The following is a 14,994-nucleotide window of genomic DNA, read 5'->3' as shown; positions in this document are numbered from 1 at the left end:
TGAAGCAATCATATATTGTAGTTTTGATTGTTGAAACATAAAATTGACTCAGTTCAGTCAGTTAAAAGCATCCAATTCTTCAATGAAAGACAGAGTGGTGTAATTCGGCCTTAAAACTCACTTGAGCCTCATGGTTTCTATGGCACATATTAACTATTAATTTATTAATGAAGAGGGTCCCTATCCTACTTACATTCTTCCTTCATCTCTAATTCACTCTTACCGTCTTTGCATCTTCTTTCTTTCCATCTCTTCTCTTTCCATCAGACTCATTCTTCAGTTGCTCGACAGCCTCCTCTCCGTCTCTTCAATCCACTCCTCTCTTGGCTGTATTTGGATTGCTCTAATTAATCAGCCTTAAATAGATGGTAGACCTACATAATTGACACAGCAACAGACACAGCGATCTACTACTTAAATACACAGATGGCACTGCAAGCTGTGTGCGTGCGTATGAATGTGAGTGAGTGAATCGGGTGATTTTTTTTTTTAAATCTGATAGTCGGCATGGCAAATAAAAATAAATCCATGTGTGAAAATTGTGTGCATCTATGTGTGCCCACTGTCACCTAAATAATTCAAGAAAGATTCAAATATTTACCCACAAATATTTATTAACATAAATTCCAGCTTTTAATAATAATATATTTGCATGAACCCTGCATGTGAAACACTGTTATTTCCCTCAGAGGACAATGCAGGGTAAAATATCTGTATTTATTGTTTGAGATGAGTTGATGAGTTGAAATACATTCTCAATAATATCATTGACATGGCTCTGTAAATGATATTAAGGAACAATGAGTGATGCAAATAAGTGACAGTTATCTACATTTTACCATCAAGATAAGCCACACTGAAACTGTTCACTTTGATTATAAACTTTTCTTTAAAAATTTTCCCCTCTGTCCTACTTCGTAATAGACACATATCTCTTACAGAATTTACATGAACATCAAAATATAACCCATAGAAACGGATAGATTATTTTTTGGGAATGTTGTTTGGGAACGTTGCCGGTAAAAAAATATGTTTAAATATGTAAAACAATGGAAACATCATATTTTAGGGCTATCGTATGATTTTGCAAAGTAACATGTTTTAGCATTTATTTTTTGGGTTAGGAATTTGAACATAGGTGAAAAGAGTGCTGAAGTGTTGAGGTGCTATAGGCGACGAACTAATAGCAATTAAAATATTTATTTAGTTTGCTAATTCCAATCTTTTCCATAGTTCTTATTATTCAGGTTATTATTATATGGATGGCAAAACAGTGGTAAAACTGGACAGTGCTGTCATTTGATGCAGTTGTAGGCAATTACAAGCCAAATAAATGTCTTAATTCATCTGTTAATGTGTTCGAATGGGGATCCTTTTTTTGTGCAAAAATTTATGTCAGTTTTGGATGGTCTCATAAACACCTTTTTGCTAAAATAAATAAATGAACAAGTTTTTTAAATTATCGAGTTATTCTGCATTCTGTTATTATTTTGGTTATAACAAATAAGTAGCCTGTGTCTGCAGGAAATACAAATGGCTTAATAAACTAATAACACTTACACACAGAATATCAGAAGTAGTGCTATAGGTAAACCACTCCAATATTCAAAGCAATTACCTTTTTTTTTTACGAAATCTATGAAAATGTACTTATTTTCAAGCTGCATCACTTTTACTTAAATACCTTTAAAAAAATACTCAAATAAGAGTATTATGAGGTACATCATGTACAGATATTTTGTATTTCATCTATTTTATAATTTCCATATGCAGCCTTTACTCAAGCGCTAAATCAAACAATGAGCAGTGACTCTTGATAATTTAGCCATTTTAACATGCCAGACATCTTTAAACATGAGCTGGTATTGAACCACAATGAAGGCGACATGTTTGAATTGTGGCTTAAGATAAATGCACTGTTAGTTCATAAAGAGATCCCAAGTCTGGGAGGCATGCTTCCTTAAATATGTATAAACATTACTTTGTCTTGCTGTGTCTTTATACTGTACACAAATCTGGTAAAAATGCTAATGTTAGATATATTCAACATGACGGTATAACATCAATATGTAGGCCAAAATTGTATTAAATCACACTTGACTATTGTTTTTAAATGTCAATAAAGAGACATTCTCCTTCGGAAAATAAAATCATTAATGTATAATAATATAGGTAATTTGAAGACTAAAGAATTTTCATAATTAGATATTCATACCCAAGGACTGACACTGTCAAACTCAATGCCCTTTAAAGGACACTCTGCATGTTGAGTCCTGTAAGCCTTGATATATCATAAAAATGCCATCAATGATAGTCTATGGAAAACATGCTTATTATGGTAGTGAAGCCTAGTATTGTTGGGGGAGGTTGCGGGGGGGGGGGGGGGGGGGGGGGAGGTGCAAGCAAAGCAGCTGCAAACTGTAACAATGCCGAATTATTGTGCCAATGTAGAGGTTGCACTCCCTCTCTGAATCACGCCATCATGACCAGGCAGGGGAGTGGTTTTCAGGTATCTCTCTGGGTTTGTCTTATTTGTGCTAATAGCCAGTATACCAGCAAACATACTGCTTTAAAATGCATTATTAATGCATTAATACTAGATTTATAAGTGATAGCTAAACAACTGAAAGTAAATTATCAACAATCATATTGAATAACTGAGAAACAACATATTTCATTATAAGGCTAACAACATTAAGGCTAACAACTCTTAACAAACAGATGTCCTTCAACACAGCACTTTACGAGTCGTGTGTTTCACTTGTCCTTCCATCACTAGCTTGCCGTTGCAGCGTTGCCTTAAAGCCTTTTCATCATTTAGAGCCTTTCTCTCTCAGCACAGCTTCAACAGAACATGTATGCAGGCTCTTCGCAACACTGAATTATACACCCTGTCTTGCTCCAATATTGTTTAAAGATTTTGCATGTTTCATAGAAATTATAAGTTGATTCGTATAAAAGGGATTATTAGTCATTATTTGAAGGCATGACCCATTCTCTTCTGCAGATTGGTTATACTTGTAAATACATGTTGTATTCAGTCATATTGCTCTGCCTACTAATACATGTATTAACATCCTTCTCAAAGGTCCCATGGCATGAAAAAAAATTGACTATATGAGGTTTTCTAACATTAATATGAGTTCCCCTAGCCTGCCTATGGTCCCCCAGTAGCTAGAAATGGCGTTAGGTGTAAAACGTGCACTAGGTATCCTGCTCCGCCTCCGAAAAATGAAAGCTCAGATGCTCCGATTTGGAATGTGGCCCCATATGTCGTCATAGGGTGCCAAGTTACCTCCCCTTTCTCTGCCTTGCCCACCCAGAGAATTCGGCCTGCCAATGAGACGATGAGCTATGACCGGGTGAGCACCACGTGTGTGTGTGTGTGTGTGTGTGTGAATACACAGACTGTAACGCAAATGTTTTACACTTGTTATTTGGATAACCGTTCTGCTGTTGGTGTTATGGCGCATAACACGTCGGGTTCTCTGACGTCTCTGGTGTTTACACAACGAGTCTCGTAGTGTGGGTTATCTCAGCCATGGTTGAGAAAGAATTGGGGGAAATTAACTTTGGCTTTGACTCCCTGAAGTACATGAACCGCGACATGGAGGAGAAAGGGATCGTTGCCCGCGGTTGTCTCCAACCGGAGCCCTGCTGCCCGCTGCCCAGTGCCTCGGCAGCGGGGCTCCGGTGGGAGACAATCGTGGGCAACGATCCCTTTCTCCCCGATGTCGCGGTTCAGTCTACTTCAGATTGATGGGGAAGTGGAAGAACCAGAGACATCAGAGAACCCGACGCAGACGTTTGTGATTCATAATATCGTCTGGAGGCGCACACAGTTTTGGCAGTGATAATATACATTATATGATATAGATATCTATGTATAATATGATATTATTTAGATATAGAGCTCCAGTACTCCCGCCGGAGCACCCGGAGTGTTCTAGAATATTTACAGAACACGGCCAATAGCTGTGTGCGCCTCGCCATTGCGATACAGCCACTGTAAACACGAGCGCATGGTACCGTGGCCGCAAGCTGCTCAGGGCCACACCCCAACCCTCCACATTGATCCACCTCTAAAAAAACAGCATGTTTGTGAGAAGCTCATTGTGAGACTGGCTCGCAGTGGCTGTAATTCTGCCCCAAGGCTGAAAGTACTGTATTAGGTGCCCACTAACAGCTATATAAAAGCAATCATAAAGTAGCATGCCATGGGATGGTTAAAATGTGGAATTTAGCTGATAGAGTATAATAAATGTAATACATTCAAAATCGCTAATATATAACTGATCATATGATACAAAATACAAAATGTTATGTTATTTTTGCCACAAAAGGAGCCTTTTCTTAAAGTTAACATTGTCGATGAAATTATTATGACGTTCGGGTCAAATCAATCATCAGTTAGATACGTCCGTCCCTTAAGTATTAACTTAAATGTGAATCCCATTCTGCATTTAAGTAGACTATCCATTGTCCAAGTGGTACAAACAGAATTAGCAGCAGCAATATAAATGTATGTGTATTTACATTGATACAAACCATATACCATAACCATGAACCATAAATATAAACCATCTACGTTGCCCAGCTTTACAGTTAGCATTAGCCATAACAACAAAAAACGAAAAGCCTTTGCTGAAATAAACCTTCCCTTCATTTTCCACTAACTTATTATTCCTGGATGCTAAAGGAAATCATTTCTTACAGCAACCTCGAAGAATATTCTCCCTATATTCCCAAGTGCAGTAAACCATAGTACTATATATAATCTGAAACCCATCTTTATGCAAAAAATAATGCTAAATCCTTATTCAGTTGGCTAATTTATTGTTGGTGCATTTGTTTCAGCAAATTTCATTTTTTTTTAGATTTAGTGCCTTTGTATACTCAAATATGAAACTTTTCTTTTATTGCAGCAATGCGAGTTAAAATGTCAATCCCCGAGTTGGAACATTTTGAACTCAATATAAGGGTCTTAAGCCTGTGTGTATTCTGATATCCTACACCCGTACCGCTACACACACTGAGACCCAATAGTAAGACCAGGAAAACTGTGTCTGTACTGCACCTCAACCAGAGGACGATGATGAGGATGGTGAGGAGGAAGAAGAGGGCGACGATGGTAAGGGACAGTGCGCCTCTTCCGGTCCCTGGTCGGCGTACCTCAGTGATGACGACCTTGATGGTTCTTTCTCTTTCCTGCTTCCTGTGCACACAGATCTCTGCGCCGGCTTGAACTGCCATGTCACCTTCTTGGTGGTGGACGCCTGCTCCAACGTCGCAACGGCTTTCGCCATCTCGTCTGCTGGCTCGGGAGTCACCTCGTTGACAAACCCGGGGGTGGTTATTACCATAGTTGTAGCCGCAACTGTAACCGTGGTGACATTGTTGTTAAGGTTGTTGCTGCCGCTGGTGGCACCGTCTTCATCGCCTTCTTCGTCGCTTTCTTCGTGGCCTTCTTCGTCGAGCAGTTCGGTCAGTACTTCCGGCTCGGTGACATCTTGGAACAGGTCCCAGCTGGGCTCAGTGTGGCGTTTCGGACGGACGGGGCCAGACGGAGGCCTGTCGCTGGCCCCGGGGACTCTGGAAGAAGGGCGATGGGGGTAAGAGTCCGAAGCGTCCGAGTCCCAGTCGCTGTCCCCGGCCAGGGATCCGCAGCCCAGCACCGACATGTCAGCGGCGCCAGATCCAGAGCTGTCCGAATCAGAGTCCCTGCATTAGAGGATATCAATAAGAGAATAATCATGTATGGAAACTTAATCCTGATAATAATATACAATTAAATACAAGGTTACCCTTGTTTACATTCATTTAAAAAATGCCTTTTGAATTAATTATCCTTGCACCAAGAGATAGCTCCCTTCCTCTCTCCGATTGAAAGGTGTTAAGCTAGTAAGCATTGGCCATGTCAACTCTCCACAATGATCACTCCCCTAACCTTGTTTCCTTTGTTGATACTGCCCAGGATGTGAAAGTTTCCCTATAAGAATCATGTACACCCTTCGGCTGACTGAAGATGCTTGGTCAATTTCTGCCTGTCTTCCCATGATCATCCTTGATTCAATCCAAAACTTTGCTGTCCAAAGGACCCTAATATAAACAATATATTTTACACATGAGACTACTTTAGGTACGATTTCGGCCTTTCAAATCAATAAATAATATAATAAGGATTTCTATTGTAGCCCTGCAGTCCATTACCTTGTACCGTAGGGTGCAGTTCCTTCTGGGCCCAGTAAGAGACATGCTGGAGCAGCGAGGTAAACAAAACTATCCGTGGACAGGAAGTCTTCTCCCTCTGGACGCTGGGGCACAAGATGAGTCACCTTGACGACAGCCTTCTGTGCGGGGGAGGAGTCCTCGTGAGCTCGGGGCAAGCTGGGTTCCTGGTTTGAGATGACTTGGATGGCCCCATGGGGGGGTTTGTCTATGGCTTCGGTTTTCTCAGCCTGGGGGCTGGAGCTTGTGGATACTGCAAGGTAAACAAAGCTATCTGATTGGATAAAGGGATCCAAGTCACCACAATCTAATCCCGAGCTTCTCATTGGTAGATTGGGATTGCGGAATTGTTTGATTAGTTGTTTGGAAGGGGATGTTGGGAGCGAAACTGAACTGAACATCTGAACTGAGGTCTTAATGGATACAGTCTCTTTTTTTTTATCTCTTGGGTTTTTGTTTTCATCTCCATTTCCTTCCTCTGCTGTATGTTCATGTGAAGAGGGGTCGAGGAGTGAAGGGTAGCACCAGTCCAGCTCAGCACTCTCCTCACGTCCCCACTCTTTTGCACCCGCCTCTTCCCCATCTCTGTCGAATGATGTGCTGCTGCTGCCCAAGTCGGAACCACTCATTGGCTGATCGCTGTCAGAGCCCATCTCGTCTTGGCTCTGATTGGACATGGAAAGGAAGACGCCGCTGGAATCCGACTCTAAGGTAAGGTTTGAGTCTGGAGAGCTGTCCTCTTTAGTGGAGCTAGAGGGAGAGATGTTGTGTTCAAAAGGATGGCAACATAACGTGTATTAGGTACATTAAGTGACATCATTTTATACTAATTTGAGGCAATAAGAAAAAACAATACCATTACCTGTGAGTGAAATTTGAATGCTGGGTTACTAGTAAAAGCTAGTATTTATCATGTTTAGTCTCTATCACCAGTGATGAACATTATTAAATCCAATTGATTCTTGATTCTTCCATCAAATTGAGGTTAGGGAATTATGACCCCAGGTCGGAATTCTTACTCTTATTTGTCTTAGTCATTCTCTACTTATTATTGTTGTTGATAATAATACAAATAAGTATAAAAGTGTATTGGTTTTAGCAGTTTAGATAGAAAGAATAACAAATGGGATGTCATTAAGACGCAATCTGGTCCAGACTGAAATGTGGGAGTAACTAAGGACATTTAGCTTTTAAAAGTACCTGATGCCTATGGTAGGTGCCCCAGCATCAGACTTCTCTGACCAGTTGGTGTCAACGTCCGTATTGACCTTCTCTGTAATGGTAGGAACCATCTCTAGACGGACCTGAGACCTGCTCCCTAGACCTATCAAGAAGGGAAGAAGCAGATCAAAGGAAAGAAAGGTCTATGGCAGCCAAGAACTGAGCGGTTGCTGTCAATTGATGATTACAGTTGGTTATTTAGAAAAATCACCATATAGTTCTCTGACTGACTGCAGATAGGCAGTGAACTGCTTATATTGTGCAAAGCCTATCAGCAGGTTTATGGGTCATAATGATGCTTGTATCAATATTGCCATTTCATGCATTGGCACAGATCTTCATCAATAAACAATGAGAAATCGTGAATGTAACTAATACGAGGTTGCCCTCTTCCTGAAACCTTGCATTTTTCATGGGATCGGCATTGTCTTTTGGATAGTCAAAAGAAAATTAGAAAACAATTCCAACTCAGCACATGCAAAATGGTATGCCTCTTTATTATAAAGCAGCACACCTACCTGTGAGAAAAGCACCTTTCTCTCTTTGGGGTCCCGGGTGCGTTTGGTACATGTCGGTCCTTTCCTTCTGCGGCTTGGGAAGCATCAGACCGTATGCTTCCCTGTGGGGCAGGGACAGGTCGAGATGCTCGAGGTCTGAGTCCAGCTCCCTGGCCCTCCTTTCCAGCTCGGTCAAGCTGAGCTCTGAAGCAGCCGAGGACGATGGGTGGGAGCCCCCAAAGCCTGCAGGGGGTCTGAGAAGAGGCCAACGCTGCAAGGAACCGGATATGGAGCCGGTGTCGCCTTCCTCCACTGGCCCTGCAGCTCTGCCTCCGGCCCAGCCATCCTCCCAAATGGTGTTGACCATCTTCAGCACCACATCCCAGCTCTCCACCTCCCCGGCCATCCCGCCAACATCCCTCTCTTCCATCCATTCTCCTTCTACATCTATTCTGACTTCTGGTTTACCGCCAACCTTATCTTCTTTTGGTTTGGGTTGCTCTTGTGAAGGCATCACCTTGCTTGTGCTTTCTTCTGCCTTGTTCCCCTTTACTTCTAACGCTAACAAGTACTCCTGATTCACACTGTCTTGGATATCTACTTGTGCAATGTCTCTTGATTCTACCTGTTTTGTTATGACATGCTCTACTTTGACCACACCATAATTCTTCTCACATTGATAGCTATTGCTTTTGTCATGCTTTTCTCCCTGAGCACTACCAGTCACCTCTTTAGATTTTAGTTTATCATGCTCTACACGTTTCACCTTATTTTCCTCCTTCTCCGCTGTGGACTCTTCTGGATTCTTATTATTTCTGCTTTGCATCCTGAGATCATTATGCTCTTTGGTGGCCCTCCACTGCTCTAAGTTTTGTTCCTTCAATGACGCTCTGCTTACTACAGTGGCACAGAGACCCAGCTCTAGATGGGAGGGTTCTTTTAAAGAGCACCGCCCTACTGCGCCAATCAGATTTGTCAAAGGAGTCTCAGAATGATGAGCTAGACGTGGGAGGTGGTGTGGGAACCTCTTCTCCAGTGCAGTGAGAACAGATGGGAGTGGTGGGAGGATGGGTAGGTTGTGCAGTGCGCCGCCTTGTCGAACTGTTCTCTTTCTGACAATGACTCTCCGGGGCCAGGTGGACTCCATGCCATCTGGGGGTGCTGCCGGATCCTGCTCCCCGAACCTGCTGTCTAGTTTGGGGCTGACTAGTCCTGGACGGAGGCCTGTAGCTGTTCCAGGGCGAGTTCTACTGTTGGGTTTGGGGGTAGATAACTTCTGGCTATCAAAATCTGGTTTGGGAGCAATAAATCCAGTTTTGCCCATGTTGACCTTTTGTTCAGCTTTTTCATATGGCAGAAATTCTGGATTACCCCAATCAACAGTAGTGGTCTCCCTTCCATCCCTGTGCCTTGCACTATTGAGGTCTGGATTTGTTTTACCTGACTGGGAACTATGCTCAGTCTTAGGTGCAGTCTCGACCTTAGATTCAACAATAGTTTCAGTTTTGGCAATGGCTGTTTCATGGTCTGCACATACGTCTACATCAGCCAACCCACAAGGGTGCTGCAATGTATCTAACTGCTCAGGTCTTTGTACATCTACAATCACAGATTCATTCTCCCCATTAGTCCTTGCATCCAATCTTATTATTTTGTCTTCATTGCACTCAGGCTCAACCTTGTTTTCAACCTTTTGCACAGCACAGGTACTAGCCTCAGCACTCAGTTCACAGTCTACCTTCACTTCTTCAGTTCTCTTTCCAACCGCAGACCGGCTTCTGTGTTTTTCCTTACTTGCAGATGAAGATGAATTCTCCGTCTTAATCCCAGATAGCTTTATGCTTTCGGATAAACTTCTTTCTGGACCTTTTTTACACTGGGATTCAATTCTTCCTTTCGGGTTTTCTATTTCGTCCACCCTATTATGACTTTTACTCCAAGATTCATGACGGTGATCAAAGTGTGCTTCAGACGTGAATGGTGTCTCTGCCATACTTCTAGGGCGACTTTCACCGCCTAACCAGGGCCTAACCCCACCTCCACTGTTAGATGATCGCACACTTCCACTCATGGTTTCTGGTCCAACTTTAGAGCCAGCTCGGTTTCTTCCAACAGCACATGTTCCCATCCTGGGTGCAGCATTAGGTGACGGGGAGAGTGACGGCTGGGGGGGCAGCAGTGGTGTGGTATCGTGCATCTGGTCGGATTCTAGGAACACTGAGTCCCTGTCGGAACACAGCGGAGCCGTTCGGCCGTAGCCAAAAGTTCCAAAACTGCTTCCAGAAGTGTCCCTCCTCTCCCGCTCTCTAGCCCTCTCCCTCTCCAGCCTGCCCCTCTCCCTCTCCTTCTCCCATTCCCTTTCAGCCCATCCCCTCTCCATCTCCCTTTCCCTCTCTCGTTCCCACTCTCTTTCCCGCTCTCGATCGGCCCTGCCTGCCCAGGCCCGTTCCCTCATCTCCTCTTGGAGGTCGCGAGCGGACAGTTGGACCAGCGGGGCTCGGTAGGGAGAGTAGCTCAGTTCATGTGTTGGGGACATCCTGAGGCTCTGGGTTTGAGAGTAGTGTCTCGGCTGGGTGACGTGCGGAGGTGAACAGCGCAAGCTCTGTGTCTGAACAGGGCGAGGTTTGGCTGGGGAGAAAAAGTGGGGGGTGTGGTAGCCTGAAGAGTGAGGGGAACCAGTGAAGGGGGAAACGACAGGAGAGGCGAGCGAGGAGCTGCCTACAGGAGGGTAGGCGGCAGGGTTCAGATACCCCCCACCCCTATCCAACATGTCCTCCGACGTGAGTTCGAGGCAGTCCATGTGATTTGGGGGGGTGATGACTTTCCATGAGTGGCGTCCGTCCCTGTTCTTTCCACTGTTTCCATGGTGATGATGATGATGATGCTGCTGCTGCTGCTGTTGCTGTTGTTGTAGTTGTTGTTGCTGTTGTTGCTGTTGTTGCTGTTGTTGTTGTTGTTGTTGCTGCTGTTGTTGCTGTTGTTGTTGTAGTTTCTGCTGTTGTTGTTGTTGTAGTTGTTGTTGATGGTGGTGCTTTTTGGATGAGGATGAGGAGACGGCTGGAGCTGAGAAAGAACACACTGAGGGAGTGGCTGAGCGCTTAAAGCGTCCCGGGGAGCGGCAGTCGACCCCGTCGGCCTCCTGGACCCCCAGCTTCAAGGAGTCATAAATGGCCCTCTCGTCCAAGCGCCGCACAAACGAGGGATTGGGGGTGAGCGAGCGCGGCTGCTGGTCGAACATGTCCCCTGGGGACCGGCCTGCTCGGAGGGAGCTGCTGGCAGAGCAGCTGAAGGCTCCCTCCACCCCGGTCTCCCGCATGGAGCCGCCGATGTGGTGGAGCTGGTGCTGGCTGTCTATCTGCTGGTTAAGGCACATGGTGTCGTAGATGGAGCGCTGAGGGACGTAGCCGTCTCCATAGCCCCCCTCCACGATGCTCCCGCCCCCACCTCTCACCCCACCCCCCTCGCCTACTCCATGTTTTGCTCGGCAGCAGGAGTTTTTCTGGAAACATCCAGGGCGACTCAGAGGTTTGCCCATGGTTGGCCGGGGGGGTGGGCGGTGGGAGGGGGCAGCAGGGGCAGCGTTAAAGAGTGGAATCTTTGAAGCGTAGATTGACTGAGTTAATCAACCGTCCACTCCATTTGAATCGTTCTAATGGCAAAACTAATTTTTAACTTCCTGAATACTCAATTTTGCTGTCCAAACTATGTCAGCCTTTCTATCCTACTTTCTGAGTATCTTAATTTTCTTTTAAAAATTATGAAGTACAGGTTTTTTGTAATGTATTGTAACTGTACAGTACTGAAAAAAATATTGAAGTTTAGTGCAAAAGCTAAATGCACCATCCAAAATGTTATTTTCTTTACATTTCAATAAAAACAAGCATGAAAGTCCATTGTTATAGTTCAACAAGAATACACCAGCAGCTCCAACGGGATCATTACCCTCCCTCAAAAGCGTCTTTCTTTGAATGGATTTGGATGGATTCTGATTGTTGATTGTTGATTTTCAAACTGTTTGTCTTCAGCCAACATAGACTTTCATCCACCTGCCACAAGATGGGTAGCCAAGAGCCGACTGGCAGAATGACAGAAAGAATACAGAAGGGTATGATTGATGACTGCCGTTTCTGTTTTTATGCTTGTATGTTTTTCTGGCTGTAAAACAAAGGAAAAAAAGAACATGGTAAAAGCCAAACAAACATAAATAACTTTAAATATGAATAAATAAAAAATAATAAAAATATATACGTATATTAGGATATATTCCCATATTCTGAAACCAATGCAATCTATGGTTCATTGGAGATAATTATATTGAAGACAATTCAACCAAAACACAGCAAGTACAGTATTAATAGAGCCACAATTATGACTTCGGAACATAATCACATCTGTTGATGAAACAGAATAGAGGTGGTATAAAGATTTATGCCTGGTCAAATTAACCAAATTAAGAAGTGCTATCAACACACTATCGAAGAGCGCCTTATATTCTCAGATGGTAAGACAATTTCCTTCTGCTGTAATGGAGCAGAGAGGCGAGTGCAACAATAAACCATATTTCATTTTGATGGATTAGGCATACTTTACCTTCCAATGACTTGACTGATACATCTGGCAGTGGATTATTACTCCTGTTATGTTCACACAACAAGTGTTGTGTCTTTATACAAATGTTCTGTCTTTCTACAAGTCTTTAGTTTGCCCACAAGTCACTGCATTCTCTATGCTTCTCTCTCTCTCTCTCTCTCTCTCTCTCTCTCTCTCTCTCTCTCTCTCTCTCTCTCTCTCTCTCTCTCTCTCTCTCTCTCTCTCTCTCTCTCTCTCTCTCTCTCTCTCTCTCTCTCTCTCTCTCATCCTCAAAGTGTTCTCATTTAAGAATCTTTTGAAACTGTCAATGTTGTCCATCTCTCCATATCGTCATCCATACGAATGCCACATTTCCCATCAAAAAAGACATGGGCGTTAAGCTGGTCCAGCAGATAGCCTGTATATATATATATATATATATCTGTATCCAAGACGTTGGCAATAATGCGGCGATATCCTCACAAAAACCAATCCTTGGGTTGTTTTTCTTCGTCTATCTGAATGTGATTCTGTTCCCCCTCTCCCCTCTCTCTCTCTCTCTCTCTCTCCCTCAACACGCTCTCTCTCTATCTCTCTCTACGCTCTCTCTATCTCCACTCTATCTCTCTCTCTCTCTCTCCCTCTCAATACGCTCTCTCTCTCTCCACGCTCTCTCTATCTCTCTCTCTTCACTCTCTCTCTCTCTCTTTAAGCTATCTCTCTCCTCTCTCTCTCTCTTTCCTTTCTCTCTCACGTTCTCTGCTCTCTCTCTCTCGTCTCTCTCAGTTCTCTGCTCTGAATCATGCCTTCTGTTGTGTTTTTTTTTTACCCAAGCCTGTTCTCTCTGCCAACCCACACACACACACACACACACACACACACACACACACACACACACACACACACACACACACACACACACACACACACACACACACACACACACACACACACACACACACCTCTTCAATTCAGCTGCTCTGCCTCACTGTCTCTGTCCCTCAAGCCTAATTTATCTCAGTAAATCATCTTCAGTCCCTCTCCTTGTGTCCATACTTTCTCTCTTCATTTCCTCCTTCTCTATATTTCTCTATCTAGATATATCTTTTAGAACTTAAATATCGATCAATCCATCAATCCCCTCCCTCTCGTTCTCTTCTCGTTCTCTCTCTCTCATGTATCAGATTATCCATCTATCCATCCCTCTCCATTTATCCAAAACAGAATATTTATCCATCTATCCCACGCACTAGCTTGGGTCTGTGTCTCTTGTACCCTCTCAGCGTGCCCTCTGCCTCCCACTCATCGCCTCCACACAGGGAAACACGAGGCTGACTCGCCTCAGTGTAGGCATCACACTTCTAGTGTGGAGGCGGAAAGAGGGAGAGCAAGAGGGAGGCGGGGGGGAGGTAGGCCAATGCAACTATGAAGGAAAATGTGTGCAATTTGGTAGCGAGAGATTTCAGCAACGCAGAAACGGGCTTGCATAACGCCTGTGCACACACATATGCACCTATGCGCATATATACTTTGTCTGCAGTGTGGCTTTTATACCTATACCAGGTTAACTCTCCTGCACTCATTCTCACACCCTGCTTGGCATAACTGAGGTGTCTACAGCTGGTACATGGTACAAGGTATATGTTGTCAACTATAGAGCCTACACATTTTAAATAATGCTTGTTTCCATCTTGCTTACCGTTACACAAATGTTATTGAGCATGAGGAGAACCATTGCGTATCCACTGCATTATTACTGTACTGTTATCATCTAAGAGCGATATCATATCTTTGTCATGTATTAAGTAGATAAGATAGCCTTACGTTAAGCATTGTCATCTGTCAAGCTTGCAGAGACAATTGGAGTAAAACAAGATATAATAGTCATTACTATAGAAAGAACTGATGTATCTATGGTGCACACCCTACTGTTCAAACCGTGAAATTATAATGGTTCATTTGGACAATCAGAGGCTACCTCATTTGGGAGGCTACCTCAGAGCGTATCTCGGCGTAGCATGTGTAGCTAAACGTCCGCTGGCGTCTAGCGGAGTGACGCTTTCTGGGTACATTGATGACAGACGAGTGGGGCATGTTCGCAAACATGTTCAAACCTACGACTTTCGGCGGAGTAGGCTGAGAAAAAATATGACCATGGCTGTGGCGTATGGTCAATAGAGGGCGCCCAGAGTCGGCTTAAACCTTGTCCTACCATAAGGGTACTGTCGTCGGTAGAAACGCGAGCCGTAACTGATCTGGGCTATACCGCACCTTCACTACAGGGCTGATGCACGCATAACTTGTCCAGGCCCAGCAAGTCAGATTCATAGCCTACATCCTGTAGGGCCATGAATCTGAATTAATTTGTAGGTAGTGCCCCCCCCCAAAATGCACTAGAATACAGGAAATCAAATCGGACCAGCGGACCCCTGTGTATTAATGCACCCCACCGATAATTTTAATCACCAGCCGCCACTGG

General features: G+C 43.9%; 1 protein-coding gene across 1 annotated transcript; it reads right to left on the bottom strand.

The window, feature by feature from the left end:
* Nucleotides 1-596: 596 nt before the first annotated feature.
* LOC132457111 (uncharacterized) lies at nt 597-13,813 on the bottom strand. The gene is made up of 5 exons (XM_060051131.1): nt 12,537-13,813; nt 7,968-12,101; nt 7,429-7,552; nt 6,211-6,978; nt 597-5,721 (listed from the first exon to the last, which is right to left on the bottom strand). Exons 2-5 carry the CDS (start codon nt 11,479-11,481, stop codon nt 5,079-5,081), a joined length of 5,049 nt encoding a protein of 1,682 aa, XP_059907114.1. The 5' UTR covers nt 11,482-12,101; nt 12,537-13,813; the 3' UTR covers nt 597-5,078.
* Between the last annotated feature and the right edge of the window lie 1,181 nt (nt 13,814-14,994).

Source organism: Gadus macrocephalus, chromosome 5, assembly GCF_031168955.1.
Source record: "Gadus macrocephalus chromosome 5, ASM3116895v1".
Classification (NCBI taxonomy): domain Eukaryota; kingdom Metazoa; phylum Chordata; class Actinopteri; order Gadiformes; family Gadidae; genus Gadus; species Gadus macrocephalus.
Note: the sequence above shows the minus strand (reverse complement) of the source record. Positions and strands in the feature narration are given on the sequence as shown.